This window comes from Bos mutus, chromosome 6, assembly GCF_027580195.1.
Source record: "Bos mutus isolate GX-2022 chromosome 6, NWIPB_WYAK_1.1, whole genome shotgun sequence".
Taxonomy (NCBI): Eukaryota; Metazoa; Chordata; class Mammalia; order Artiodactyla; family Bovidae; genus Bos; species Bos mutus.
The window spans coordinates 30,375,268-30,402,986 of NC_091622.1; the positions used below are offsets into that span (position 1 = coordinate 30,375,268).

General features: G+C 38.1%; 1 protein-coding gene across 4 annotated transcripts in view; it reads right to left on the reverse strand.

Annotated features, from left to right (window-relative positions):
• The window catches only part of SMARCAD1 (SNF2 related chromatin remodeling ATPase with DExD box 1), a 90,938-nt gene that overhangs the window by 36,724 nt on the left and 26,495 nt on the right, over positions 1-27,719 (reverse strand). For 2 of the 4 annotated variants that reach the window (XM_070372142.1, XM_070372143.1), the window contains exons 4-6: positions 14,840-15,011; positions 11,819-11,885; positions 4,632-4,735 (exon numbers count right to left, since the gene is read on the reverse strand). In XM_070372142.1, coding sequence (XP_070228243.1) covers positions 4,632-4,735; positions 11,819-11,885; positions 14,840-15,011 — 343 coding nt within the window. Of the gene's footprint in view, positions 1-4,631; positions 4,736-11,818; positions 11,886-14,839; positions 15,012-17,062; positions 27,668-27,719 lie in introns of those variants that run through there. The other 2 variants (XM_070372145.1, XM_070372144.1) reach the window with 2 other exon arrangements.

A 27,719-nucleotide genomic window follows, 5' to 3' on the forward strand; every position in this document is an offset into this window, starting at 1 on the left:
TCCAACTCTCATATCCATACATGACCACTGGAAAAACCATAGCCTTGACTAGATGGACCTTTGTTGGCGAAGTAATGTCTCTGCTTTTCAATATGCTATCTAGGTTGGTCACAACTTTCTTTCCAAGGAGTAAGCGTCTTTTAATTTCATGGCTGTAGTCACCATCTGCAGTGATTTTCGAGCCCCCAAAAATAAAGTCTGACACTGTTTCCACTGTTTCCCTATCTATTTCCCATGAAGTGATGGGACCGGATGCCATGATCTTAGTTTTCTGAATGTTGAGTTTTAAGCCAACTTTGTTACTCTCCTCTTTCACTTTCATCAAGAGGCTTTTTAGTTCCTCTTCACTTTCTGCCATAAGGGTGGTGTCATCTGCATATCTGAGGTTATTGATATTTCTCCCGGCAATCTTGATTCCAGCTTGTGTTTCTTCTGGCATTTCTCATGATGTACTCTGCATATAAGTTAAATAAGCAGGGTGACAATATACAACCTTGACGTACTCCTTTTCCTATTTGGAACCAGTCTGTTGTTCCATGTCCAGTTCTAACTGTTGTTTCCTGACCTGCATATAGATTTCTCAAGAGGCAGGTCAGGTGGTCTGGTATTCCCATCTCTTTCAGGATTTTCCACAGTTTATTGTGATCCACACAGTCAAAGGCTCTGGCATAGTCAATAAAGCAGAAATAGATGTATTTCTGGAACTCTCTTGCTTTTTCCATGATCCAGCAGATGTTGGCAATTTGATCTCTGGTTCTTCTGCCTTTTCTAAAACCAGCTTGAACATTAGGAAGTTCACGGTTCACGTATTGCTGAAGCCTGGATTGGAGATTTTTGAGCATTACTTTACTAGGGTGTGAGATGAGTGCAATTGTGTGGTAGTTTGAGCATTCTTTGGCATTGCCTTTCTTTGGGATTGGAATGAAAACTGACCTTTTCCAGTCCTGTGGCCACTGATGAGTTTTCCAAATTGGCTGGCATATTGAGTGAAGCACTTTCACAGCTTCATTTTTTAGGATTTGAAATAGCTCAACTGGAATTCCATCACCTCCACTAGCTTTGTTCGTAGTGATGCTTTCTAAGGCCCACTTGACTTCACATTCCAGGATGTCTGGCTCTAGGTCAGTGATCACACCATCGTGATTATCTGGGTCGTGGAGATCTTTTTTGTACAGTTCTTCTGTGTATTCTTGCCACCTCTTCTTAATATCTTGTGCTTCTGTTAGGTCCATACCATTTCTGTCCTTTATCGAGCCCATCTTTGCATGAAATGTTCCCTTGGTATCTCTAATTTTCTTGAAGAGATCTCTAGTCTTTCCCATTCTGTTGTTTTCCTCTATTTCTTTGCATTGATTGCTGAGGAAGGCTCTCATACCTCTTCTTGCTATTCTTTGGAACTCTGCATTCAGATGCTTGTATCTTTCCTTTTCTCCTTTGCTTTTCGCCTCTCTTCTTTTCACAGCTATTTGTAAGGCCTCCCCAGACAGCCATTTTGCTTTTTTGCATTTCTTTTCCATGGGGATGGTCTTGATCCCTGTCTCCTGTACAATGTCACGAACCTCATTCCATAGTTCATGAGGCACTCTATCTATCAGATCTAGGCCCTTAAATCGATTTCTCACTTTCACTGTATAATCATAAGGGATTTGATTTAGGTCATACCTGACTGGTCTAGTGGTTTTTCCTACCTTCTTCAATTTAAGTCTGAATTTGGCAATAAGGAGTTCATGGTCTGAGCCACAGTCAGCTCCTGGTCTTGTTTTTGTTGACTGTATAGAGCTTCTCCATCTTTGGCTACAAAGAATATAATCAATCTGATTTTGGTGTTGACCATCTGGTGATGTCCATGTGTAGAGTCTTCTCTTGTGTTGTTGGAAGAGGGTGTTTGCTATGACCAGTGCATTTTCTTGGCAAAACTCTATTAGTCTTTGCCCTGCTTCATTCCGTATTCCAAGGCCAAATTTGTCTGTTACTCCAGGTGCTTCTTGACTTCCTACTTCATTAGTGACCCATTAAAAAAATAGAAGAAAATCTTAAAAGAAGGATAGTGCAATTTTACACATTAAATGATTAAGAAATGCATAAATACTCCAATAAGTATGAACTCAAGTCTGCTTGGAATGTGAGCATTGGAAGGGCTATAGTTTATGAGTTACTATGAAATAGTAGATGAAGAGTTATTTGAAAATGAGCAGCAATGGAAAGACATGCCTCACTGTCTTTGTGTCATCTCTACTATATGGCTGAAAATGTAAACATTAAGTTAAAAATAAGCAAATAAATAAAATCAATAAATTTCAGCTACTTTGCTAGCCTCCTGTTCTCATATTAAAAGTGCCTGGAAGGTTGAAGATTCAACTGCATGCCATGCACAACTCTCCTACTATGTTCAGCATTAAAACCAAATTTGTATCTTCACATCAGTAGAATTGTTTTCAATAACGTTTAAAACACCAGTTAACATTGCTAATCTGTCATGGTATAGGTTTTTGAATTTCACTGTCACCGTCCTTAACATCATCTACATTAACATGGTATCAGCAGGAAGTCTTTTGTGGTGAGATAAACAGGTTGGGACCCTAGCTCTTCAATATTCTCATTTTCTATCTCCTCAAATCCAATCTGTTTTCCGAAACCAACACTTGTGAATTTAAAACATTTCTCTGAGGGTTCAAGTTCTTCAAAATCACAAGTCACTGTGAAGAAAAATTTTCCACAATACATAATGCACTCTTTTGTCATCAGTCTAGGCTTCTAAAAATGGTGGCAATGACTACTCCAAAGTTAAGTTTCTCAAAATTCTAAAACCATATTTGCATCCTCACCTTCAATTACAGTAATTAGTATTTTAAATGCTCACTTTAAATAGTAAGTCATAAATGCTGCTAACACATTTTTACTAAAAGACTGTATCAGAGAATGGTTTTTGGAGGCAAAAGAAAAAAAAACTGGGGTTGAGTTCAGCTTCTGTAGAGGGACAGGCTTGATAAAGCTAAATGTTTTCATTTGGGTCCTGTTTTTGCAATAATTCGCTATAACAGAGAAGAATTAAGTAAATATATCAATGCAGATTTGGCCGGTCCATCCATTTTTGCTATAGCTAGTGCATGGGGTCTCTAAGAGTTGGATATGACTGAGCGACTTCACTTTCAGTTTTCACTTTCATGCATTGGAGAAGGAAATGGCAACCTACTCCATTGTTCTTGCCTGGAGAATCCCAGGGACAGGGGAGCCTGGTGGGCTTCTGTCTATGGGGTTACACAGAGTCGGACACGACTGAAATGACTTAGTAGCAGCATAGTGAATTCCAAGACTGACTTGAACAATTCTCTTAAGAGGTTCCATTTGTTAAGTGATAAACTACCACTGGACTTCCCTGGTGGCTCAGTGTTAAAGAATCTGCCTGCCAGTGCAAGAGACGTGGGTTAGATCCCTCTGTTGGGACGATTCCCTGGAGAAGGAAATGGCAACCCAGTCCACTATTCTTGCCTGGGAAATCCCATGGACAGAGGAGCATGGTGGGCTCCAGTCCAAAGGGTTGCAAAAGAGTTGACACAACTGGCAACTAAACACCAATAACCAAACTACCACTGGCTTCAGCTTCAAATCTCTATCTGGAGTTGATGCTGAACATGACAACACTGGTACTTTTAAAAGCTTTAAATTCTAGAGTACATTTTCTGTCTTTCAGATTTGAGTCCTTTGATGCATGTGTTCATCAACAGATCTTGTTTCACTGATCTTACCATGTGTCTCAATTCCTAGATGCAGCTGGCTTACAGAGCAGTGGTATCACTTAATGAAAATTTAGAATGTGAATTTGTTGATAACACCCCACAAGGCTAACATGCTATTCAACAGACGTAAAAGCAAAGTGAATGCTTTGAATCAGCCATCAATAAATACAATGCTATTTCTTCCATGGCCGTTATACACAGGTTTATAAACTAAAATGTGGGCCTACTCTCTTATACTAGTGGTTATTCAAACCTAAAACTCAGAATTTTTACTTCCTACCATGGGAAGAATACTTCTATGGAGGGATACAACAGCTATCCCATTAAATTAAGGTGGAGACTAAATCAGGCAAAGAAAGGGGTTACTGTGCTAATTGGGGTGACTGACTTTGATCGCCAAAAAGAAATTGTGCTGTCATGAATGCAGACATGAAAGACTATGTCTAGATTCACTGGGAGGCCTCTTAGCAGATTTATTTCACAAAGTAAAAGTTAATAGAAAACCACAATAACCCAGTAAAAGCATAACTAATATTATTTTCAGATAAGCAGTTAAATATCAAAGGAGTCATCTATAGGAATTATAAGTAGTTGTCACCGAGGAGTTTGAAATAGTGCTGGTGCTAGTAACAACTGTTTTATGTAAGCATTGTACAATTATATGTATATACACACACATTTTACAAGATAAAATTTAAAGTATGTTTTTCCCAAAAGTTACTTTACTACACCACTAGAATATTTTAAAAATCAGTTTTATAATTCAGAGATAAGCAATTAATACTTCTGTGAGAGAGAAGACTGATTCACTGAGATGTATTTTTGTAAATTCAGATTCAACATAGTCTGTGCTTAAGTAGCTAATTTTGATGCTGCAATTCAAATGTAACTCACATGATCCAATCTCTTCTTTTTCATAGATTGATCATCATTAAATTCATCTTCCTCGAATGGCTCTGAAGAAGAAGATAATTTTCTTTTCCTGGGTCCACCACCTTCTAAAACAGACAAGGACATGCAAAGTTCACACTGATATAATACAAGAATCATTAATGTAAAAAAAAGGGCAAACTACACTTAATAGTTCTCTTGATATCAGGACAGTATTATTTCTTCTACATATGACATACATGCAATAAATGTTAACTGCATTGAAGGAAAAATAAAGAGATCCTTTTCAGACTTTCAAAAGTAGAAATCACTGTAAGACTATATGTATTTCTAAACTATCACATTATTTAATGCTAATGATATATATCTTTGAACTGACAAGTAATTCTATAGTAGAAAGAAGAGGTTCTCCTCAATGACTGAATGTTCAGTAGTGGAAAAAAATTGAGCCCATCAGCTTATCTGAATAGCATCAAATAATTGTCAATAATTAAGTATCTACTATGTACCAGGCTTCGCAGTGGGCTTTTATAAACAGCTGTTTCATTTACTTTCCACAACAAATCTACCAAGTAAATACATACTCATTTTACCAATTAGGAGGAACTGAGAAACAGAGAAATCAAGAGATGAATGCTTTTAACCTAAAAACAAGAGAGTACAGCACAAGAGAGTGCTGTACGACAGTAATAGGAAATGTGCACATTCTGTCACGACTGATAGAAAAACTCCATCTACATGATTTGGAAAAGCTATGTTACTTATGTTTTACTTTGTATACATTCATATACTTCTTCAGTACCTTCACTCTCAGAGAGCAAATTCCAGAGACATACTGCAGTGCTTGTAAGAAAGTATTTGCTGAAAGCTTACAAAGGTTTAAGAGTTCAGTATTAACTGTATCAGTACCCTAACTATGCAGTTAGAAATAAAAGTTGTAGGAATATTCAAAATAAGTACAGACACAACAGCTTTTAAGCTGTAAGCATGAAAATGTCATAATACGGCTATAACCAAATTGAATGCAATCAACATTTCAATGTATAATAATTACATGCTTTAAGTATGCATGCTTAAATTTTCCCCACTTTATTTCATAAAGTAAATGTGCATTCTGCATACACCAACTAACTGCTGGCATCCACTCTATCATTACCCACATATTTGCTGGGGTTAAGTGACTACCATTCAATTCAGTCATATCCAGTAATTAGGCATATTACTAATAACTACCATTAATAATAATATTCTAATATTCAAAGTCTGAAAAGTTTCAAACTAGGTGATTACACCATGTCACCTAGATATGTTTAATCCTTTCTTAAAATAAAGAAAAGCATATTTAAAACATAAAAAGTAAAACATGAAACTGCAAAAAAGAAAATATGAACAAAGAACACTAACAGGCAATTCAATAGGGGAAAAAGAAAGAGAAAAGATGATCAACATCATTAATAACTAAAGACAGGGAAAACACAGTACCTTTTTTTCCATCCTAAGATTAAAAGGAGTAGTAAAAGGAAGTCACAGCATACTGTGGGCAGTCATGTTACAACACTATAAATTGTTATACCCTATCTGGAAGGCAATCTAAATAACACACCTCAGAATTTTAGATGTGTGTGTCTTTCAGTTCAATAATTCTTTTTCCAGGAATTTACTTATAAAAAACTGAGGGAGAATGATTATTTAGGCATACATAAAAATTTTTACCTAAGCATTTAAGTGCCTGTCAATAAGCTATTAGACAAGTCAGAATACACTGTTATAAAGAAATGAGTAGACTTTTAGAAATAAATATGGTTACAAAACAACAAAAAAAAAAAAAAAAAACCAGAATCACAGTCACATAAAAACGTTTTTACCTACTCTTACACTGACACATACATAGAGAACTAGGGCTTCCCTAGTAGCTCAGATGGTAAAGAATCTGCCTGCAATGCAGGGGACCCAGGTTTGATCCGGGGTTGGGAAGATACCCTGGACAAGGGAATGGCAACCTATTCCAGTATTTTTGGAGAAATCCCATGGACAGAGGAGCCCGGGGAGCCCCAGTCCATGGGGTTGCAAAGAGTTGGACACGACTGAGTGACTAAGCACAAACATACAGAGGTGGAAGAATCAGCTAGATTCCGGATGACATCAGTAAATTCATATTTTTACCACTTAAAGTAGGGTAAAAATTTTGGATACCTATTTTTGTCTTTATTAACTTAGTATTCATAAATGAAAACATTCAGAAGGCAATGTAAAAAACATACCTTTATTGTTTAATATGCAGGATGATACTGCATATAAAAGACTATAATTTGTGGTAAAACCAATGTCCAACATCAGAATTTGGAGACTCTTTGTGAACTGTCCAAGGCATTTAAAAAGACCCTCTGTTAGTGAGACAAAGCTGTCATTCTATACATTACCTCAAGAGTGTACCATACTGAAGATGATTGATATGACTATCCTGTCCATTCTAAGAAGCAGCACGGAAGTTTACTTAAACAAGAAAACCTTAATTTCTTCTTTCCTTATAATTTGCCATTTGACAATATCTTCCAAACAAAGAAATAAAATCAAAGTCTAGTACAACAATGACAAGTAAAAAACTCCGCTGAAGTTCAACTTTAACAAGTACTGTAAACTACATGTGGGTAGAGGTTGTGTCCATTTCGTTCCAGCATGTACCCTCCATGCCTAAAACAGAATCTGGCATCCAGTAGTAGATACATACTGAGTATTTGTTTAATAAATAAAGCTGAATAATACAAACTGCTCAAGACAAAAAAAGACCATGCATTGCTGTAGAATAGTTACTTAACAAAGTTTTCATTGGAAAGATTCTGAAATATGAGATATTATGAGGACAAGAAAGAATATGTAAAATCTCCCCAACCCATTTAACAACTCAACAAATATTAACAGGGCCTACAATTTTTCAGAGTTTTTACAGTAGGATACAGTAATGAAGACACAGCTTTCTCTTGTACCATTTCTAGTATCAGACGGCCCTTAAGCACAGAAATGTTAATATGGACTATGCACTTACTATTCGCCACACACTATAACAAGAAATTTGTAACAAGGATCATTGTTTCATAACAACCTAAGAATATCCTACTATTAATATACTATTTTACTACAGAAAGAGAAAACTTAGGCAATGCTGCCCAAGGTTACACAGCTAGTAAGCAAAGCAAAAGGAAGAATCTTAATATTCACTGTGGGTAGCAGCCACACACCATACAATACCATTCTGTTGCTCAAACTGGTGAGAAAGAGATTTAAAATATTTCATGTGGAAAACGGAATATTACTCTGCCATAAAAGGAACACCTTTGAGTTACTTCTAATGAGGTGGATGAACCTAGAACCGATTATACAGAATGAAGTAAGGCAGAAAGAGAAAGGTAAGTATCGTATTCTAAAACATATATAAAATATATATATATATATATATATATATATGCAATCTAGAAAAAATGGTACTGAAGAATTTACTTACAGGGCAGCAATGGAGAAACAGACAGACAACAGACTTATGGACGTGGGGAAAGGGAAGGAGAGGGTGAGATGTATGGAAACAGTAACATGGAAACTTACATTACCATATGTAAAATAGATAGCCAATGGGAATTTGCTGTATGGCTAAGAAACTCAAGCAGGGGCTCTGTACCAACCTAGAGGGGTGCGATGGAGAGGGAGATGGGAGGGAGGTTCAAAATGGAGGGGATATATGTATACCTATGGCAGATTCATGTTGTGGTTTGGCAGAAAACAAAATTCTGTAAAGCAATTATCCTTCAAAAAAAAAAATTAAAAAAATTTCATGTCGATAAAGTAATATCATCTATGGAATCCAAGCAGGGGGTTAAGATGAGGTAGATAACTGCAGAAGAAAGATACTAGACCCATGAAAACACATTATGGTATTTTCTATTTTTGTATATAATTAAAAAAAAAAATCCACTTAGGAATATGGGTGCATATTCACACTGCTAATGAAATCATAAATTGGCATAACCTTTACAATTAACATTGAAGTACATATTATATTTCAAAATGTGCATACCCTTTGACTCAGCATCCTGGTTTGACGTTTAGGCTACAGAAATAAAACCAGAAAGGTTTACTTGTAATGCTACTTTCTTTTGTATTGTAGTAATGAAATAATGTAAACATCAATGCTAAGTAATAGTCAGATCAGTCACTCAGTCATGTCCGACTCTTTGCAACCACATGAATTGCAACACACCAGGCTTCCCTGTCCATCACCAACTCACGGAGCTTGCTCAAACTCATGTTCATCAAGTCGGTGACGCCACTCAACTATCTCATCCTCTGTCGTTCCCTTCTCCTTCCACCTTCAATCTTTCCCAGCATCAGGGTCTTTTCTAATGAGTCAGTTCTTTGCATCAGGTAGCCAAAGTATTGGAGCTTCAGCATCATCCTTAGCAATGAATATTCAGGACAGATTTCCTTTAGGATGGACTGGTTGGATCTCCTTGCAGTCCAAGGGACTCTCAAGACCACAGTTCAAAAGCATCAATTCTTTGGCGCTCAGCTTTATGATCCAACTCTCACATCTTTACATGACTAATGGAAAAACCATAGCTTTGACTAGAGATCTTTGTTGACAAAGTAATCTCTCTGCTTTTTAATATGCTGTCTAGGTTGGTCATAGCTTTTCTTCCAAGGAGCAAGCGTCTTTTAATTTCATGGCTGCAATCACCATCTGCAGTGATTTTGGAGCCCAGGAAAATAAAAGTCTTACTGTTTCCATTGTTTCCCCATCTGTTCGCCATGAAGTGATGGGACCGAATGCCATGATTTTAGTTTTCTGAATGCTGAGTTTTAAGCCAGCATTTTTGCTCTACTCTTCACTTTCATCAAGAGGCTCCTTAGTTCCTCTTCGCCTTCTGTCATAAGGGTGGTGTCATCTGCATATCTGAGGTTATTGATATTTCCCACAATCTTGATTTCAGCTTGTGCTTCATCCAACCTGGCATTTTGCATGATATACTCCACATATAAGTTAAATAAGCAGGATGACAATATACAGCCTTGACATACTCCTTTTCCAATTTGGAACCAGTCTGTTGTTCCATATCCGGTTTTAACTGTTGCTTCTTGACCTGCATACAGATTTCTCAGGAGGCAGTTAAGGGAGTCTGGGATTCCTATCTCTTTCAGAATTTTCCACAGTTTGTTGTGATCTACACAGTCAAAGGTTTTAGCATAGTCAATAAAACAGAAGTATATATTTACTGGAATTCTTTTGTTTTCTCTATGATCCAACAGATGTTGGCAATTTGGTCTCTGAATTCTCTGCCTTTTCTAAATCCAGCTTGAACATCTGCAAGTTCTTGGCTCGTACCGTTGAAGCCTCGCTTGGAGAGTTTTGAGCATTACCTTGCTAGCATGTGAGGTGAATGCAATTGTGAAGCAGTTTGAACAATCTTTGGCATTGCCGTTCTTTGGTACTGGAATGAAAACTGACCTTTTCCAGTCCTGTGGCCACTGATAAGTTCTCCAATTTTGCTGCCATATTGAGTGTGGCACTTTCACAGCATCATCTTTTAGGATTTGAAATAGCTCAGCTGGAATTCCATCACCTTCACTAGCTTTGTTCGTAGTGATGCTACCTAAAGCCCACTTGACTTTGGACTCCAGGATGTCTGGCTCTAGGTGAGTGATCACACCATCGTGATTATCTGAGTAGTGAAGATCTTTTTTGTACAGTTCTTCTGTGTATTCTTGCCACCTTTTCTTAGTATCTTCTGCTTCTGTTAGGTCCATATTGTTTCTGTCCTTTATTGTGACCATCTTTGCATAACATGTTCCCTTGGTATTCTCTATTTTCTTGAAGAGATCTCTAGTTTTTTCCATTCTATTCTTTTCCTCTATTTCTTTGCACTGATCAGTTAGGAAAGCTTTCTTATCTCTCCCTGCTATTCTTCGGAACTCCACATTCAGATGGGTTTAGCTTTCCTTTTCTCCTTTGCTTCTGTTCTTTTCTCAGTTATTTGTTAAGTCCTCCTCAGACAACTATTTTGCCTTTTGCATTTCTTTTTCTTGGGGATGGTTTTGATCACTGCCTCCTGTACAATGTCACGAACCTCCGTCCATAGTTCTTCAGGCACTCTATCACATCTAATCCCTTGAATCTATTTGTCACTTCCACTGTATAATCCTAAGGGATTTGATTTAGATCATACCTGAATGGGCTAATGGTTTTCCCTAGTTTATTCAATTTAAGTCTGAATTTGGCATTAGGAAGTTCATGATCTGAGCCACAGTCAGCTCTTGGTCTTGTTTTTGCTGACTGTGTAGAGTTTCTCCATCTTTGGCTGAAAAGAATATAATCAGTCTGACTTTGGTATTGATCATCTGGTGATGTTTATGTGTAGAGAAACAATAAATTAATCCTACTGGTGTCAGAGAGGAATGTTATGGAGGTATTTTGTAATTAGATAAATTTTGATTGTAACGACAAGTTATCCAAGATAAATGATCAAATGACTTTTCTTAAAAATGCAAACCAATACTATATTTTGTATTCTAATGATTATATATAGTATTTAGGCTTGCTTTCATTTCTTATTTAGTAGTGGGATTATAGGTTAGTTTTACTTGCTCGGTACATACACACAAAAAAAAATCTAGGCAGCATTTACTGAAAAAAATTGGAGGTGCTTATATAAAAATATTTATTTGGTATTCTAAAAGCGGACTATAGTATAAATGTTTAGTACACAAAGGAATGCTAATTACAAGCTAGGATTTCCTTAAGTTCCTGACTCTCATTTAGAGAAGTAAAACTACAATGAATTAGAAAGGACACTTATTAAAGAACATATATCTCCCAAAACTTCACTGTTAAGATATCTGATCTGCAGAGGACAAGCAAAATTACCAATGAAACTGTCCCCTCCCCTTTTTTGGGAGGGTCAAGAAAATGGAACCTAGAAAATTCAGTTTCCAGGTAAGTAAGACCTCAGGTAAGTTAGTCAGTTAACCTTCTTATTTTTTTAAACCTTCTTAATCTTCACTGTTTTCATCTAAAACCCCTGAAGCTATTAATACTTCCTAAGGTTCCTGTAAGAATTCATGGAGAAGCTTGGTAAACTGATGAGCAATAAAAATGAGAAGATATGTATTATCTTCAACATGGCTTGAAACGAAGTCAGGCATACCTGCATCACCGAACATCAGCAAGGCAGCAGCAATTGCTCCATCCATAGTGCTTGTTGAGTCAATCAACTAACAAAATGAGAAAAGATTGTTTTAAAAACAATACTTTAAGAATTATTTTACAAACTTACCAAATATTTAAATATATTAAATATATAAACCAATATATTAAATATACAAGTAGAGAAATAGCTACATAATAGCTTAATTTCAGTAAGTCAGATGATAAATTTTCAGAATATCTGGTTTGTCTAAAAAGTCTAAATTTATCTATCTTAAAATGTATTTAATGGATTTACTTATCACCATTATAAAAGAAAAAATAAAACATAGTCAAATATGTACAGTACACTCAAGGTTTTTGTTATTTTAATTGTAAGACTGGGCCTTGAAGTCTCAAAAACTTCCTACCTATGAGTGAGTTCAGGTACTGGGTGGGTGGGGGTGTGTGTGTGTGTGAGAGAGAGAGAAAGGGAGGGAAAGGAAGAGAGGGAGAGGGGAAGGAAGGGAGGGAGGGAAGGAAGGACAGGCACTGATAGGCATTTAAAATAAACTCTGGAATTATTTTTTAAATCTAGTACTTCTCGAGAGGGATAAAGGACTCTTGAAATATGCTCTATTTCTAAATTGCTAAAAACTAAATTGCTTGAATTTACTCAAGAACATATTAATAGATGGCTTACATAATTCACACTTTCAGATTTCAGAACTCCCATACTTTCTCTTGCCGTAGTTTCCTGTACTTCCAATGAGTTATTTGTTTTAAAAAGATCTTAATTTTTAAAATGAGCTATTTTTGCATTAAATTAAAAGCCTCAAAACAAAAAAATAATGCTCTTTTCTATACTAGTTTTCTTCCTCTTGGATCCTCCAATATCTTGTAAGCCTTTCCTCATTTTCAAAATAGACAAAGCATATTCTTATCAAGTGTAGGACTAAGTTTATATTTCATAGCTCCTTGAATTATTTTATATGGGTCTAAAAGCCTCTGAAGAGTAATTTATAAATGTTATCTTTAAATCTTTTAAAATGATGGGAGATCACTTGAAATCCAGATTACTTCCAGGGAGTGCTTTGCTTTGGAGCAAGTGTTATGCTAAATTCCCCAAATTTCAAATACTAGTGAAACAGACACACAAAGTTCATGTAGCAATTCAACTTTACCACTGTAATTATAAAATTAGAGATAAATGCTTCTATAGGGAATAAATCCCCTTGAACTACACGAAAAACTGGCACTCAAGCTAAAGTATTTTTAAACTGCGATTTATGTTGACTATTTTAATACTCCACCATGTTTATTCTGTTGAAAGTTCTTTCCAATACTTTCAGTGTTGCTACTAGTGGCTACGTTCTTTCCTTCTTTTCCTATGGGAAAAAAACCCATCAGGAAGCAAGTAACACTACTTGCAGGGGAAAAGTAGACTCAAGATACCATTCAAGTTTCACTGAGCTAACAGTAGAAAGGTTATCAGAATAATTTGGGAAAAAAGAAAGATTCATATTAAATATATCAGAGAACAAAGGAAATAATATAAACTTAAAAGAGTTCAAACTAGCAGGCCTAGATCACTTCTATTTCAGGTATGTTTTGTTTGACTTGAATGGTATTTCTGGTTTTGTCTTTCTTTAAATTAGTTACTATAAAAAGGAATGAAATATGATACAACATGAATGAACTTCAAAGCTGTATACTGAGCACAGAAAGTCAGTTATAAAAGATCACACTGGGATTTTCCTGGTGGTCCAGGGGTTAAGACTGTGCTTCCACTGCAGGAGGCACTGGTCCAATCCCTCCTTGGGGAAACAAAGGTCCTAAATGCTATACGATCAAAAAAGAGAAAAAACATGTACGGTAATGTTCCCACTGATATGAAATGTCCAGAATAGGCAAGTCTATAGAGACAGAGATTAGTGGTTGGCCAGGGAACGGAGATGGGGAGTGACTGCTAATAGGTACAAGGTTTCTTTTTGGAACGATTAAAATGTTTTAAAATTAGATTATGGTGATGGTTGTACAACTCTGTAAATACGCTAAAATCCAAAAAATCAGGTGATCTTTACAGATTTAAACTATATCTCAATAAAGCTCTTAAGTTGATGTTCAACACCAAATAAAAATTCAGTCTTTTATTTGAAAATCTGAATTATCTGATAAAAACAGGCTGTCACTGATTTCACATGGTCATATCCTATCAAAGCGAAGCAGCAGCTACCTCTCTTAAAAAAAGAGTATGTGCCAATATCCACCGCTTCAAAGTTACCTGCCTAGACCATAGAGATATGGTGCCTTCCACACCTTAGCTTGGGGGAGTGATGCTAGGGATGGTGATGATCAAAACAAAGGTGAAAAACCTATGAACCTGTAATTAAATGATTCCCCGGAGCTCAATCAAATACTAAGTGGCAGAGCTAGGGATAAACTATTTACTAATCTTCAGAGGTTTATTCTCTACCTACAACTTAACTGAACGGTAAATTTTTATTTCCTCTTATAAAAAGAGAGCTAGATAACTGTAACAGTAAAACTACAGCCACTTGTTTTGTTTCTATAGTTCAATCAATATTTCTCAGCAAGGGTGCCACTGGCAGGACTCCTTTTCTGTTACACGGCTGTGTTCTCGGTACTGTAGCGTGTTTAGCATCCCTGGTCACAGGGCACTAAATGTGAAAAGCAACTCCTAATCATTACGGGGAAAATAAGAAGAAAAGTCTCTGGACATTTCTATGTTTCTAGTGAGAAGAGGGTTATCCCCATTTCAGAACCATCCAAACTCAAAAAACTTCACAACCTATATGAGATACAGAGACGCTCAAGTTATTTCATTACTTATAGGTGAATAAACCTCACCTACTGTAAGATTCAACAAGTAAATCTCTGGCATCTGCTTTTATTATCAAATTATCTTCAAACATAAGATATTTTTAGAAAAATGACTATCTACTGAATATAGCACTGGATACAGGAGACATTTTAAGCATCATTACAGCTGTAATAACCAATTACTAGAAAGGGGTATAACCTTAAGTAAATCACTGTCACTTCTTTGTGGAAAAAGTTCCTTCAACGTCTGAAGTTTAGCATCTTTAAGGTCTTCCAATTCCGAAAGGTCCTCCAATTCTGAAATATCATTATTGTTTCTAGTGGCCATGGTAGGAAGGCCTTGGGACTCTTCATCTTCAGATGGCTCAGAACTAAAAGTATTTTCGGAGGGGAAAAAAACAGTATTTTAATGTATTACTAATGTTATCTCATTATAGATGAATATAACTGTACATATATAATACAATACATTTGCAGTTCTTTTCAATAATAAATGTAATCTGTATCTGTTAAAGATTAAAACAAGTTGTTATTTTTTCCATTTCAGTACAGTTGTACATCTACACTGAGAAAGTCAGCATACTTTGAACATATTTCAAATTCTCTGGGCCAGGATAGAAAAGAACAGCAAAAACGTGAACCATTTTGTTAATATACTCATCCATTGCATACCCAACTTCTCTTTCCTACTTTTTTCACCTGTACCCTGAATAAAAGATGGGTGTTGTCATGTTGTTCCTGAGAAATTATCATGCATACACTAATAAAAATATAAAAGGATTTTCACAGTCTACCTAGGTGATCGAAGTGTTAAAATCAAAATGGTCCATTCAATATTAGACTGTCTACCAAGAACAAAATGTTTGTTTAGCAGACAGGGAGCATTTGTTTTACACAAGGCTTCATCCAACAGCAACTAACTTTAATCTCATTACATTTCAGTTCATATGTTTATCTTACATAAAAGACACTGTGAGCCAAATTTCATTCATGTTTCTCCCAAACAACAGAATTCATTTTGAAATTTTGATTTTCTAACACAGTAAGCATTCTGAAGATCAGAAATCAGAAGTATAACAAATGGGTAGAAGTCACAGAGATCAGAGAAAGAAATATAGTCAAGTATATTCCTAGTGCCAGAGAATGCAGACTTCGCTATGCAGCTAATTCTGTTTTTGGACAGTTCTTTTAGACACATATCCAGGACCTGTATTTTAGTAACTTCTCTTTACTTAGTTCAGCTGCACCTGTTAGGGTTCCAGTTATGACTAAGAATCTCCTGAAAACATATAAACTGGACTGTGAAGGAACAGAAGTATCCATTTTAACAAACTTCTGGGTTGACTTCTTGAATCTTGCTCTGAAAAACTGCTCTAAAGTAACAAGGTTAAATAAATCTCTTCCTTTAATGAAGACAATTACACATATCTCCCTTTCCATTACACCCAGATTTCTCATTCCTTACATATTCAACTCTAAATTTTCACCCTGACTTACTACATTCACACTTCCTAACTGGTTTCTGCCTCTGAGTTCACTGAGAAAATGAAGCTTTCACGTTGGAATCCTTTTACAATTTTCACACTGATCACACTAGTGATCAGATTCATCACCATTCTGTGGGACAAACTCATGTGTCTCTTGATGTAGGAAGTTTTCAGGCTGACAGTGAATCTTATCAAGCCTTCGACTTAATGTCAATTTATAGGAGATAGAAAAGATAGAGCAATAAATTCAAGTCAATCATGAAGAAGCAACCAGAAAAAGTCTATTTTGTCTAGAAGACTCTATTTCTTCAGTAAGTTGAAGTACTTTAAAAAGAGAGGAGAGGAGTGTACTATTTTAAGATCCAAGTATAGGTAATTAAGAGTCATGACACTCAAATGTTTCTTATTTGGATTCTGGTTTGAAAAACTAGCTACAAAACACATGAAACCTAAATATAAACTGGGAATTACACGATGTAGAGAACTGATAGTAGTATTTATGTAAGTGGGATATAGAGCAAGTACTAAGGGGACGAGTGTTCGGGTATCTATTATTCATTTTAAAATACTTCAGCTAATAATAATAAACAAAATAATGCAACAGGAAAATAGTAACAATTGTTAAATGTAGGTGGCATATATATGTTCATTATCTATCATTTTCCAATATGAATAAAGCTTTAAAAATAAAAGAAAAAATCTACAAGAACAAGAATAACCACTCTGTGTTCTTTTATCTGGTCTCAGATCAAGTTATTTATTCCTTTCCCTTTACACACACACTCAGGGCTAAGGGATTCCAGGCCTAATGCCTACAGGAATTAACTGTCTACTATGTTCTCCTCTGAATCTATCTCTTTAACTGCTTGCCTCCAAGCCTATGTATTCAAGATTGCATTTTTATTTCTTCATATCTTTTATGGTTCTCAACTTACTGTTATATATCTTCTGCTGCTGCTGCTGCTAAGTCGCTTCAGTCGTGTCCAACTCTGTGTGACCCCATAGATGGCAGCCCACCAGGCTTCCTCTTCCCTGGGATTCTCTAGGCAAGAACACTGGAGTGGGTTGCCATTTCCTTCTCCAATGCATGAAAGTGAAAAGTCAAAGTGAAGTTACTCAGTCGTGTCCGACTCTAGCGACCCCATGGACTGCAGCCTACCAGGCTCCTCCGTCAATGGGATTTTCCAGGCAAAAGTACTGGAGTGGGGTGCCATTGCCTTCTCCGTATATATCTTCTACTGTTATATAATCTTCTGCCCCATCGCCTCAGGGTAATTGTTCTAAGGGCAATAATATCCTCTATAAAGTCAAATGTGATTTAAAACAACAACAAAACCCCCAAATCGTTCATTAGTTATCTGTCCTTCTGTGGTCTCAAACACTGTTCTTTGAAAATGCAGCCCCACCCCCAACCCTCACCCATGGGTTCTGCAGTATCATTACTTCTGATTTTTCCTTTACCTCTTCAGTTCAGTCGCTCAGTCGTGTCTGACTCTTTGTGACCCCATGAATCGCAGCATGCCAGCCCTCCCTGTCCATCACCAACTCTGGGAGTTCACTCAGACTCACGTTCATCAAGTCAGTGATGCCATCTGGCCATCTCATCCTGTCGTCCCCTTCTCCTCCTGCCCCCAATCCCTCCCAGCATCAGAGTCTTTTCTAATGAGTCAACTCTTCACATGAGGTGGCCAAAGTACTGGAGTTTCAGCTTCAGCATCATTCCTTCCAAAGAAATCCCAGGGTTGATCTCCTTTAGAATGGACTGGTTGGATCTCCTTGCAGTCCAAGGAACTTTCAAGAGTCTTCTCCAACACCACAGTTCAAAAGCATCAATTCTTCGGTGCTCAGCCTTCTTCACAGTCCAACTCTCACATCCATACATGACCACAGGAAAAACCATAGCTTTGACTAGACGGACCTTTGTTGGCAAAGTAATGTCTCTGCTTTTGAATATGCTATCTAGGTTGGTCATAACTTTCCTTCTAAGGAGTACGCGTCTTTTAATTTCATGGCTACAGTCACCATCTGCAGTGATGACTGCTATTTTTTGGAGCCCAAAAAAATAAAGTCTGACACTGTTTCCCCATCTATTTCCCATGAAGTGATGGGACCGGATGCCATGATCTTCGTTTTCTGAATGTTGAGCTTTCAGCCAACTTTTTCACTCTCCACTTTCACTTTCATCAAGAGGTTTTTTAGTTCCTCTTCACTTTCTGCCATAAGGGTGGTGTCACCTGTCTTTAATCTGTATAGAAGGCTTTCTTCCTTTTTTTTACCTTTTTGAACTCCAGTATTATCTAGGATTCCAAGGTGGACTCAAGAGCCTAGGAAGAAATGTCAGTAACCTCAGATATGCAGATGACACCACCCTTATGGCAGAAAGTGAAGAAGAACTAAAGAGCCTCTTGATGAAGTGAATGAGGAGAATGAGAAAGTTGGCCTAAAGCTCAACATTCAGAAAACTAAGATCATGACATCCAGTCCCATCACTTCATGGCAAATAGATGGGGAAACAGCAGAAATAGCATCTGACTTTATTTTTTCAGGCTCTAAAATCACTGCAGATGGTGACTGCAGCCATGAAATTAAGACGCTTACTCCTTGGGGAAAAAAGTTATGACCAACCTAGACAGCATATTAAAAAGCAGAGACATCACTTTGCTAACAAAGGTGTGTCCAGTCAAAGTTATGGTTTTTCCAGTAGTCATGTACAGATGTGAGAATTGGACTATAAACAAAGTTGAGGGCCGAAAAATAGTTTCTTTTGAACTGTGGTGTTGGAGAAGACTCTTTAAAGTCCCTTGGACTACAAGGAGATCCAACCAGTCCATCCTAAAGGAGATCAGTCCTGGGTGTTCATTGGAAGGACTAATGGTTGAAGCTGAAACTCCAACACTTTGACCACCTGATGGGAAGAGCTGACTCATTAGCAAAGACTCTGATGCTGGGAAAGATTGAGGGCATGAGAAGAAGGGGACGACAGAGGATGAGATGGTGGGATGGCACCACCGACTCAATGGACTTGGGTTTTGGTAGACTCCAGCAGTTGCTGATGGACAGGGAGGCCTGGCATGCTGCAGTTCATGGGGTCGCAAAGATCCGACTAAGCGACTGAACTGACTGATTACCTAGGATTCTACCTTCAGCTCCTTGTTATCTATTATGTTTCCTGAGATACTTCCACCAATTGTCAGAGTTTCTACTATCTCTATCAGTTCAGTTCAGTCTCTCAATTGTATCCAACTTTTTGCGACCCCAAGAACCGCAGCACGCCAGGCATCCCTGTCCATCACCAACTCCCGGAGTTTACATAAACTCATGTCCATTGATCGGTGATGCCATCCAGCCACCTCATGCTTTGTCTTCCCCTTCTCCTCCCACCTTAAATCTTTCCCAGCATCAGGCTCTTTTCAAATAGGTCAGCTCTTTGCATCAGGTGGCCAAAGTATTGAAGTTTCAGCTTGAACATCAGTCCTTCCAAAGAATATTTACGACTGATTTCCTTTAGGACAGACTGGTTGGATCTCCTTTAATTGCAAAAGAATCTCAAAGAGTCTTCTTCATTATCACAATTCAAAAGCATCAATTCTTTGGCACTCATCATTCTTTATACCCCAACTCTTACATCCACATATGACTCCTGGAAAAACCACAGCCTTGACTAGATGGACCTTTGTTGGCAAAGTAATGTCTGCCTTTTAGTATGCTGTCTAGGTTGGTCATAACTTTTTCCCCAAGGAGTAAGCATCTTTTAATTTCATGGCTGCAGTCACCATCTGCAGTGATTTTGGAGCCCCCCAAAATAAAGTCTGCCACTGTTTCTGCATCTATTTGCCATTAAGTGATGGGACTGGATGCCATGATCTTAGTTTTCTGAATGTTGAGCTTTAAGCCAACTTTTCCACTCTCCTCTTTCACTTTTATCAAGAGGCTCTTTAGTTTTTTGCTTTCTGCCATAAGGGTGGTGTTATCTGCATATCTGAGGTTATTGATATTTCTCCTGGCAATCTTGATTCCAGTTTGTGCTTCATCCAGCCTAGCGTTTCTCATTATGTACTCTGCATATAATTTAAATAAGCAGGGTGACAATATACAGCCTTGACGTACTCCTTTCCCAATTTGGAACCAGTCCATTGTTTCATATCCAGTTTTAACTGTTGCTTCTTGACCTGCATACAGATTTCTCAAGAGGCAGGTCAGGTGGTCTGGTATTCCCATCTCTTTCAGAATTTTCTAGTTTATTATGATTCACACAGTCAAAAGGTTTGACATAGTCAATAAAGCAGAAATAGATTTTTTTTGGAACTCTCTTGCATTTTCGATGATCCAGCAGATGTTGGCAATTTGACCTCTGGTTCCTCTGTATTTTCTAAAACCAGCCTGAACGTCTGGAATTTCATAGTTCATGTATTTCTGAAGCCTGGCTTGGAGAATTTTGAGCATTTCTTTACTAGCGTGTGAGATGAGTACAACTGTGTGGTAGTTTGCGCGTTCTTTGGCATTGCCTTTCTTTGGGATTGGAATGAAAACTGACCTTTTCCAGTCCTGTAGCAGTGAGCCACTGCTGAGTTTTCCAAATTTGCTGACATATTGAGTGCAGCACTTTCACAGCATCACCTTTTAGGATATGAAATAGCTCAACTGGAATTCCATCACCGCCACTACCTTTGTTCATAGTGATGCTTCCTAAGGCCCACTTGACTTTACATTCCAGAACGTCTGGCTCTAGACGAGTGATCACACCATCGTCATTATCTGGGCTGTGAAGATCTTTTTTGTACATGTCTTTTGTGTATTGTTGCCACCTCTTCTTAATATCTTCTGGTTCTGTTAGGTCCATACCGTTTCTGTCCTTCATTGAGCACATCTTTGCATGAAATGTTCCCTTGGTATCTCTAATTTTCTTGAAGAGATCTCTAGTCTTTCCCATTCTATTGTTCCTATATTTCTTTGCACTGATCACCAAGGAAGCCTTTCTTATCCCTCCTTACTGTTCTCTGGAATTCTGCATTCAAATGGGTATATCTTTCCTTTCCTCTTTGTTTTTCACTTCTCTTCTTTTACAGGCCTCCTCAGACAGCGATTTTACTTTTTTGCATTTGTTTTTCTTGGGGATGGTCTTGAACCCAGTCTCCTGTACAAAGTCAGGAGTGCCTGTAGTTCATCAGGCACTATGTCTATCAGATCTAGTCCCTTAAATCCCATAGGTCCACCCATGAACAGAAAATTGCATTAAAGATTTACTGAACATGGCCCCACCCATCAGAAAAAGACCCATTTTCAGGAAGCTTCCATAAGCCTCTTATCCTTCTCCAGAAGAAGGCAGACAGACTGAAAACCATAATCACAGAAAACTAACCAATCTAATCACATGGACCACAGCCTTGTCTAACTCAATGAAACCATGAGCCATACCACGCAGGGCCACCCAAGACGGACGGGTCATGGCAGAAAGTTCTGATAAAATGTGGTCCACAAGAGAAGGGAATGGCAAACCACTTCAGTATTCTTGCCTTGAGAACCCCATGAACAGTACGAAAAGGCAAAAAGATAGGACACTAAAAGATGAACTCCCCAGGTTGGTAGGTGCCCAACATGCTGCTAGATATCAGTGGAGAAATAACTCCAGAAAGAATGAAGAGACGGAGCCAAAGCAAAAAGAACACCCAGCTGTGGATGTAACTGGTGATGGAAGCAAGGTCCGATGCTGTAAAGAGCAATACTGCATAGGAACCTGGAATGTTAGGTTCATGAATCACAGCAAATTGGAAGTGGTCAAACAGGAGATGACAAAAGTGAATACTGACATTTTAGGAATCAGTGAACTAAAATGGACTGTTGGGTGAATAACTCAGATGACCATTATATCTACTACTGTGGGCAAGAATCCCTTAGAAGAAATGGAGTAGCCATCATAGTCAACGAGTCTGCAATGCAGTACTTGGATGCAATCTCAAAAACAACAGAATGATCTCTGTTCATTTCCAAGGCAAATCATTCAATATCATAGCAATCCAAGTCTGTGCCCTGACCAGTAATGGTGAAGAAGCTAAAGTTAAATGGTTCTATGAAGACCTTCGAGACCTTTTAGAACTAACACCCCAAAAACATGTCCTTTTCATTATGCAAAAGTAGGAAGTCAAGAAATATCTGGAGTAACACCAGGTAAATCTGGCCTTGGAGTACAGGATGAAGCAGGTCAAAGGCTAACAGAGTTTTGCCGAGAATGTACTAGTCATAGCAAACACCTTCTTCCAACAACACAAGAGAAGACTCTACACATGGACATCACCAGATGGTCAACACTGAAATCAGGTTGATTATACCCTTTGCAGCCAAAGATGGAGAAGTTTTATACAGTCAGCAAAAGCAAGACTGGGAGCTGACTGTGGCTCAGATCATGAACTCCTTATTGCCAAATTAGACTTAAATTGAATAAACTAGGGACAACCACTAGATCATTCAGGTATAACCTAAATCACATCTCTTATGATTATACAGTGGAAGTGAGAAATAGATTTAAGGGACTAGATAGAATGACTGATGAACTATGGACGGAGGTTAGCAACACTGTACAGGAGACAGGGAGCAAGACCATACCTAAGAAATAAAATTATCTCTATCTGTGGTTCTCAAAAGGGAGGCAATTTCCCTTAGAGGACATGTGACAGTGGCTGGAGACATTTTTGATTGTCTTGCCTAGCGAGGTGCTACTGGCATTTAACTGGTAGAGGTCAGGGATTCTGTTAAACATTCTACAACATACACAGCAGCCCCTCAGAACAAAGAACTACCTGGCGCAAAGTGTCAGCAGTGTCAAGGTTAAGAAACCCTGATAATTAAAAAGGCCCATATATTGATTGTAACTGATTGTAACTATGGAAAACAGTGTTGTGAAAAACAATAAAGATTTTTATGAGCTGACATGATTTCCAGGATATATATCATGTATGACAGAGGATGAGATGGTTGGATGGCATCACCGACTCAATGGACATGAGTTTGAGCAAGGTCCAGGAGTTGGTGGACAGGGAAGCCCGGCGTGCTACAGTCCGTGGGATCACAGTCGGACATGACTGAGAGACTGAACTGAAGTTAATAAAACAAAGAATAAATGTACACATACATCTATACATACACATTATTTATTCATAGACAGCACAAGATAGAGTGCTAACTTCTGTGTAGCAAAGAAGAAAAAAGACACATGAAAGAGAAACAAAGTATGACAAAAAACTAACTGGTTAGTTCTGAGGTGGGAGGAGGAAGAGGCTGGTAGAGAAGGGACAGGAAGTTACTACTTCTCTGTGCTTAGATGCTCAGTCATGTCCGACTCTTTGTAACCCCACGGACTGCAGCCTGCCAGGCTCCTCTGTCCATGGGATTTTCCAGGCAAGGATATTGGAGTGGGTTGCCATTTCCTACTTTAATTATTCTCTAAGCACATTCTATGTAGAGTTTTGATTTTTGGAACCATGTCAATATTTTAAATATTTGAAGGTAAAAAATTTTTTTAAAAGGGACAATGGAAAAAAAACCCTAAAAGGAATACAAACAAAAATTAACATACTGAACTACACTTGAAGTGAATAACAAAGAAAATTTTCAATAAATAATCTAAGTACTGTAACCATACACCTTCACCTAAAGACAACATAAAACTTATGAACAAATCTTAAACTCTTAGTGGGCTTTACAGTCAAGCAGTATGACAACAGCAATTCTGAAACTATTATACGTGTACTGGGTGACTGAACAAATTAGCAAATATAATGATACTGGTGGAAGCAGAGTTCTCACTATCAGAGAAGGAAATACAGAGGAAAGGCAAGGAAGAGTCTTACAGTATTAGGTCAGAATAAAATATATTATCACAAACTTACGATTTTAAAAGCAACAATAACAAAAACCCCACAACATTCTCTCTCATATCCTAGCCCATTCTTGCTGAAAGGGCAATGACAATCCCGTTTCACCTAACAGCAAAGAAAGAACACACTTCACTCCCAGATTGCCAAATGCCATTCCTTTAAAAAGGTGCTACTTGAAGAAATGGCAAATTCTAATTTCAGGCTTGAGAATTCAACTTAAGCCCATCAATTAGGAGAGAACAAAAGAGAACAAACAAAACTCTACGGAGAGAAGGGTAAACTCTCTTATGCATTGTTGAAAAATTGATAAACTAATCTATGGTATCAGTCAGTTTAGTTGCTCAGTCATTTCTGACTCATTGTAACCCCATGGACTGCAGCACACCAGGCTTCCCTGTCCATCAACAACTCCTGGAGCTTACTCAAAGTGATGTTCATCAAGTCAGTGATGCCATCCAACCATCTCATCCTGTGTCATCCCTTTCTCCTCCTGCCTTCGATCTTTCCCAGCATCAGGGTCTCTTCCAATGAATCAGTTCTTCACATCAGGTGGCCTAAGTACTGGAGTTTCAGCTTTAGCTTAAGTCTTTCCAATGCATATTCAGGACTCATTTCCTTTAGGATTGACTGGTTTGATCTTCTTGCAGTCCAAGGGACTCTCAAGAGTCTTCTCCAACACCCCACTTCAAAAGCATCAATTCTTGGGTGCATTAGGGGTGTAGAAATTGAAAAAATCAAAGTGTCAGTCACTCAGTCATGTTTGACTCTTTGCAACCCCATGGACAGTAGTCTGCCAGGCTCCTCTGTCCATGACAAGAATATTGGAGTGGGGTGCCATTCCCTTCTTCAGGGTATCTTCCTGACCCAGGAATCGAAACTGGGTCTCTCGCATTGCAGGCAGATTCTTTCCTGTCTGAGCCACAGGGAAGCCATGTAGAAAGTGAGAGACATCCTAAAAAACCTGGTTTATTACCTTCACAAGCAACGAAAATCATGGGAACCAAAAAAAAGGCTGAGATAATTTCAGATTAAACCAAAGACACATGATGAACTAAACCCAATGCATGATGCTAGAGAAAATTTTATTATAGAGTACTACTCAAAATATGATTCATGGACTAACCACCTGTCCTTGAAATCAAACTGTTTGTAATCTGTCCATCAAAAGATAAGGAACTTAAATCAGAGGGAAAAACAACTACATTACTAAGCACAAAGCTTCGTTCAGCTAATTATTTTTTTTCATTACAAGACATTCTTAGTGGAGGAATGAGTACATCAATTTATATTTTAAGGGGAAACAAGTTTGATCCTTGGTCCAGGAAGATCCCATGTAATGTAGGACAGCTAAGCTCAGGCACCACAACTACTGAGCCCGTGCTCTATAGCCTGTGAGCTGCAAGCACTGAAGCCTGAGTACCCAGAGCCCATGTTTTGCAACAAGAGAAATCAATGCAATGCGCAGCCTGAGCACTACAACTGGAGTAGTCCCCACTCACTGTAACTAGAGAAAGTCCAGTGCAGGCATAAAAAAATAAATAAAAATACAATAATTCTATTATTATACGAAGGTGACAAGCAACGTGGAAAAATGTTAACAAAGGATGAATCTTTTTAAAAAGCTTGTGGAAACTGGTTTTTCTTGTAACTTTTCTGTAAATTTAAATTCTTTTCAAAATAAAAAGTAAAATTTGGAGTGCTAATGTATCAATTTTCCTCAGGATCTACCACATAGGATCATCACTATTTTTTATTTCAGAGTAAAATTCAAGACAAAGGCATGTTCACCTAAGCTTATGTACAAGAGGAAATTCATTTTAAGAGAAAGTCCTCATCTTAGCAGAGGACAGTCTTGATCTCTTGCATCACTTTCCTCACTTAGCCTCTCATCACACAACTTTTTGAGTTTTACCTCAATGACTGTTCCTTCTTAGAATCTTCTACCAGTTTCTTCTCATGTCGCTCCGTTCCTAAAATCAAGAGTTCCCCTGGCCTAAGTCCTTCAATCAAGGCATTGTCTGTATTCCAGCTATACTACAGTGTCTCTTAGTGATTTTATCTAATCGTGTGTCTTTTAATATCAAGGGCCTGCAATGCAGGAGACCCAGGTTCCATCCCTGGGTCGGGAAGATTCCCTGGAGAAAGGAATGGTAACTCACTCTGGTATTCTTGCCTGGAGAATTTCAAGGACACAGGAGCCTGGCGGGCTATAGTTCATTGGGTTGCAAAGAGTCAGACATAACTGAGCAACTAACACTGCAGTTTTCATCCTGACAACACCTAAATATACATGTGGAACCTAGACCTTTCTCCAGAACCTAATGTTACAAATCTAAATTGCCTACCTGACATGTCCACTTAGATGTCCAAGAGTCTTCTCAAACACAGCATGTCCAAGACTTAATTGCCAATCTTTCCTTCTAACGCTGTTCTCTATCACACTCAAGAGAGTACTCCTTATCCCAGTTACTGTTAACTCCATCCTTCCAGTTGCCCAGGTCAAATTATCTTAGGGTCATCCATACTCCCTTCTCTGCCGTTCCATTTGCAATCCATCAATAAAGCCTCTCTGCTCTACCTTAAGAGTATATCCAGAATCTAACTACTTCTCATTCACATCCATAGGTACGAGAATGGTCTAAGCTTCCATCCTTTTTTTTTGCCTTAGTTATTACAAAAGTATTCATGATTCTACTACCACTTCCCTATACCCTTGAAGACTTTTAAACATATTAATCAGGTCATTTTACTCCTCTGCTCAGTATGCTCCTTTAGCTCCTTTTATTCTCATTCAGAATAAAAGCCAAATAGCCTATGGGCTTATTAACTAGATAAAGTCCTTGCCCTATTCTACTCCTCACCTTGTGACCTTAGGTCCTTCACTTTCTAGCATTAGCCCTAGTCAGTCAGTTTAGTTCAGTCGCTCAGTTGTGTCCAACTCTTTGCAACCCTATGGTCTGCAGCATGCCGGCCTCCCTGTCCATCACCAACTCCTGGAGTCTACTCAAACTCATGATCATTGAGTCAGTGAAGTCATCCAACCATCCCATCTTCTGTCATCCCCTTCTCCTCCCACCCTCAATCTTTCCCAGCATCAGGGTCTTTTCAAGTCAGTTCTTCACATCAGGTAGCCAAAGTACTGGAGTTTCAGCTTCCACATCAGTCCTTCCAATGAACATCCAAGACTGATCTCCTTTAGGATGGACTGGTTGGATCTCCTTGCAGCCCAAGGGACTCTCAAGAGTCTTCTCCAACACCACAGTTGAGAAGCATCAATTCTTTGGCCCTCAGCTTTCTTTATAGTCCAATTCTCACATCCATACATGACTATTGGAAAAACCATAGCTTTGAATAGATGGACCTTTGCTGGGGAAGCAATGTCTCTGTTTTTTAATATGTTGTCTAGGTTGGTCATAGCTTTTCTTCCAAGAAGCAAGTGTCTTTTAATTTCATGGCTGCAGTCACCATATGCAGTGATTTTGGAGCCCCCCAAAATAAAGTCTGTCACTGTTGATGATGGGACCATGATGATGGGACCCACTCCTTTTCCCTAAACAGGCATAACACCACTAAAGGTCACTAAGCAGGATATTCCTAATGCCCCTCCCAGCACATTCACATCTCTGCTCAAGCAACATCTTCTTAATAAAGTCTTTTCCAACCATGTACTTTACCCTTGACCCTTAACCCTGGCCCCAAATCCTGTATCCCCTCTCCCCCC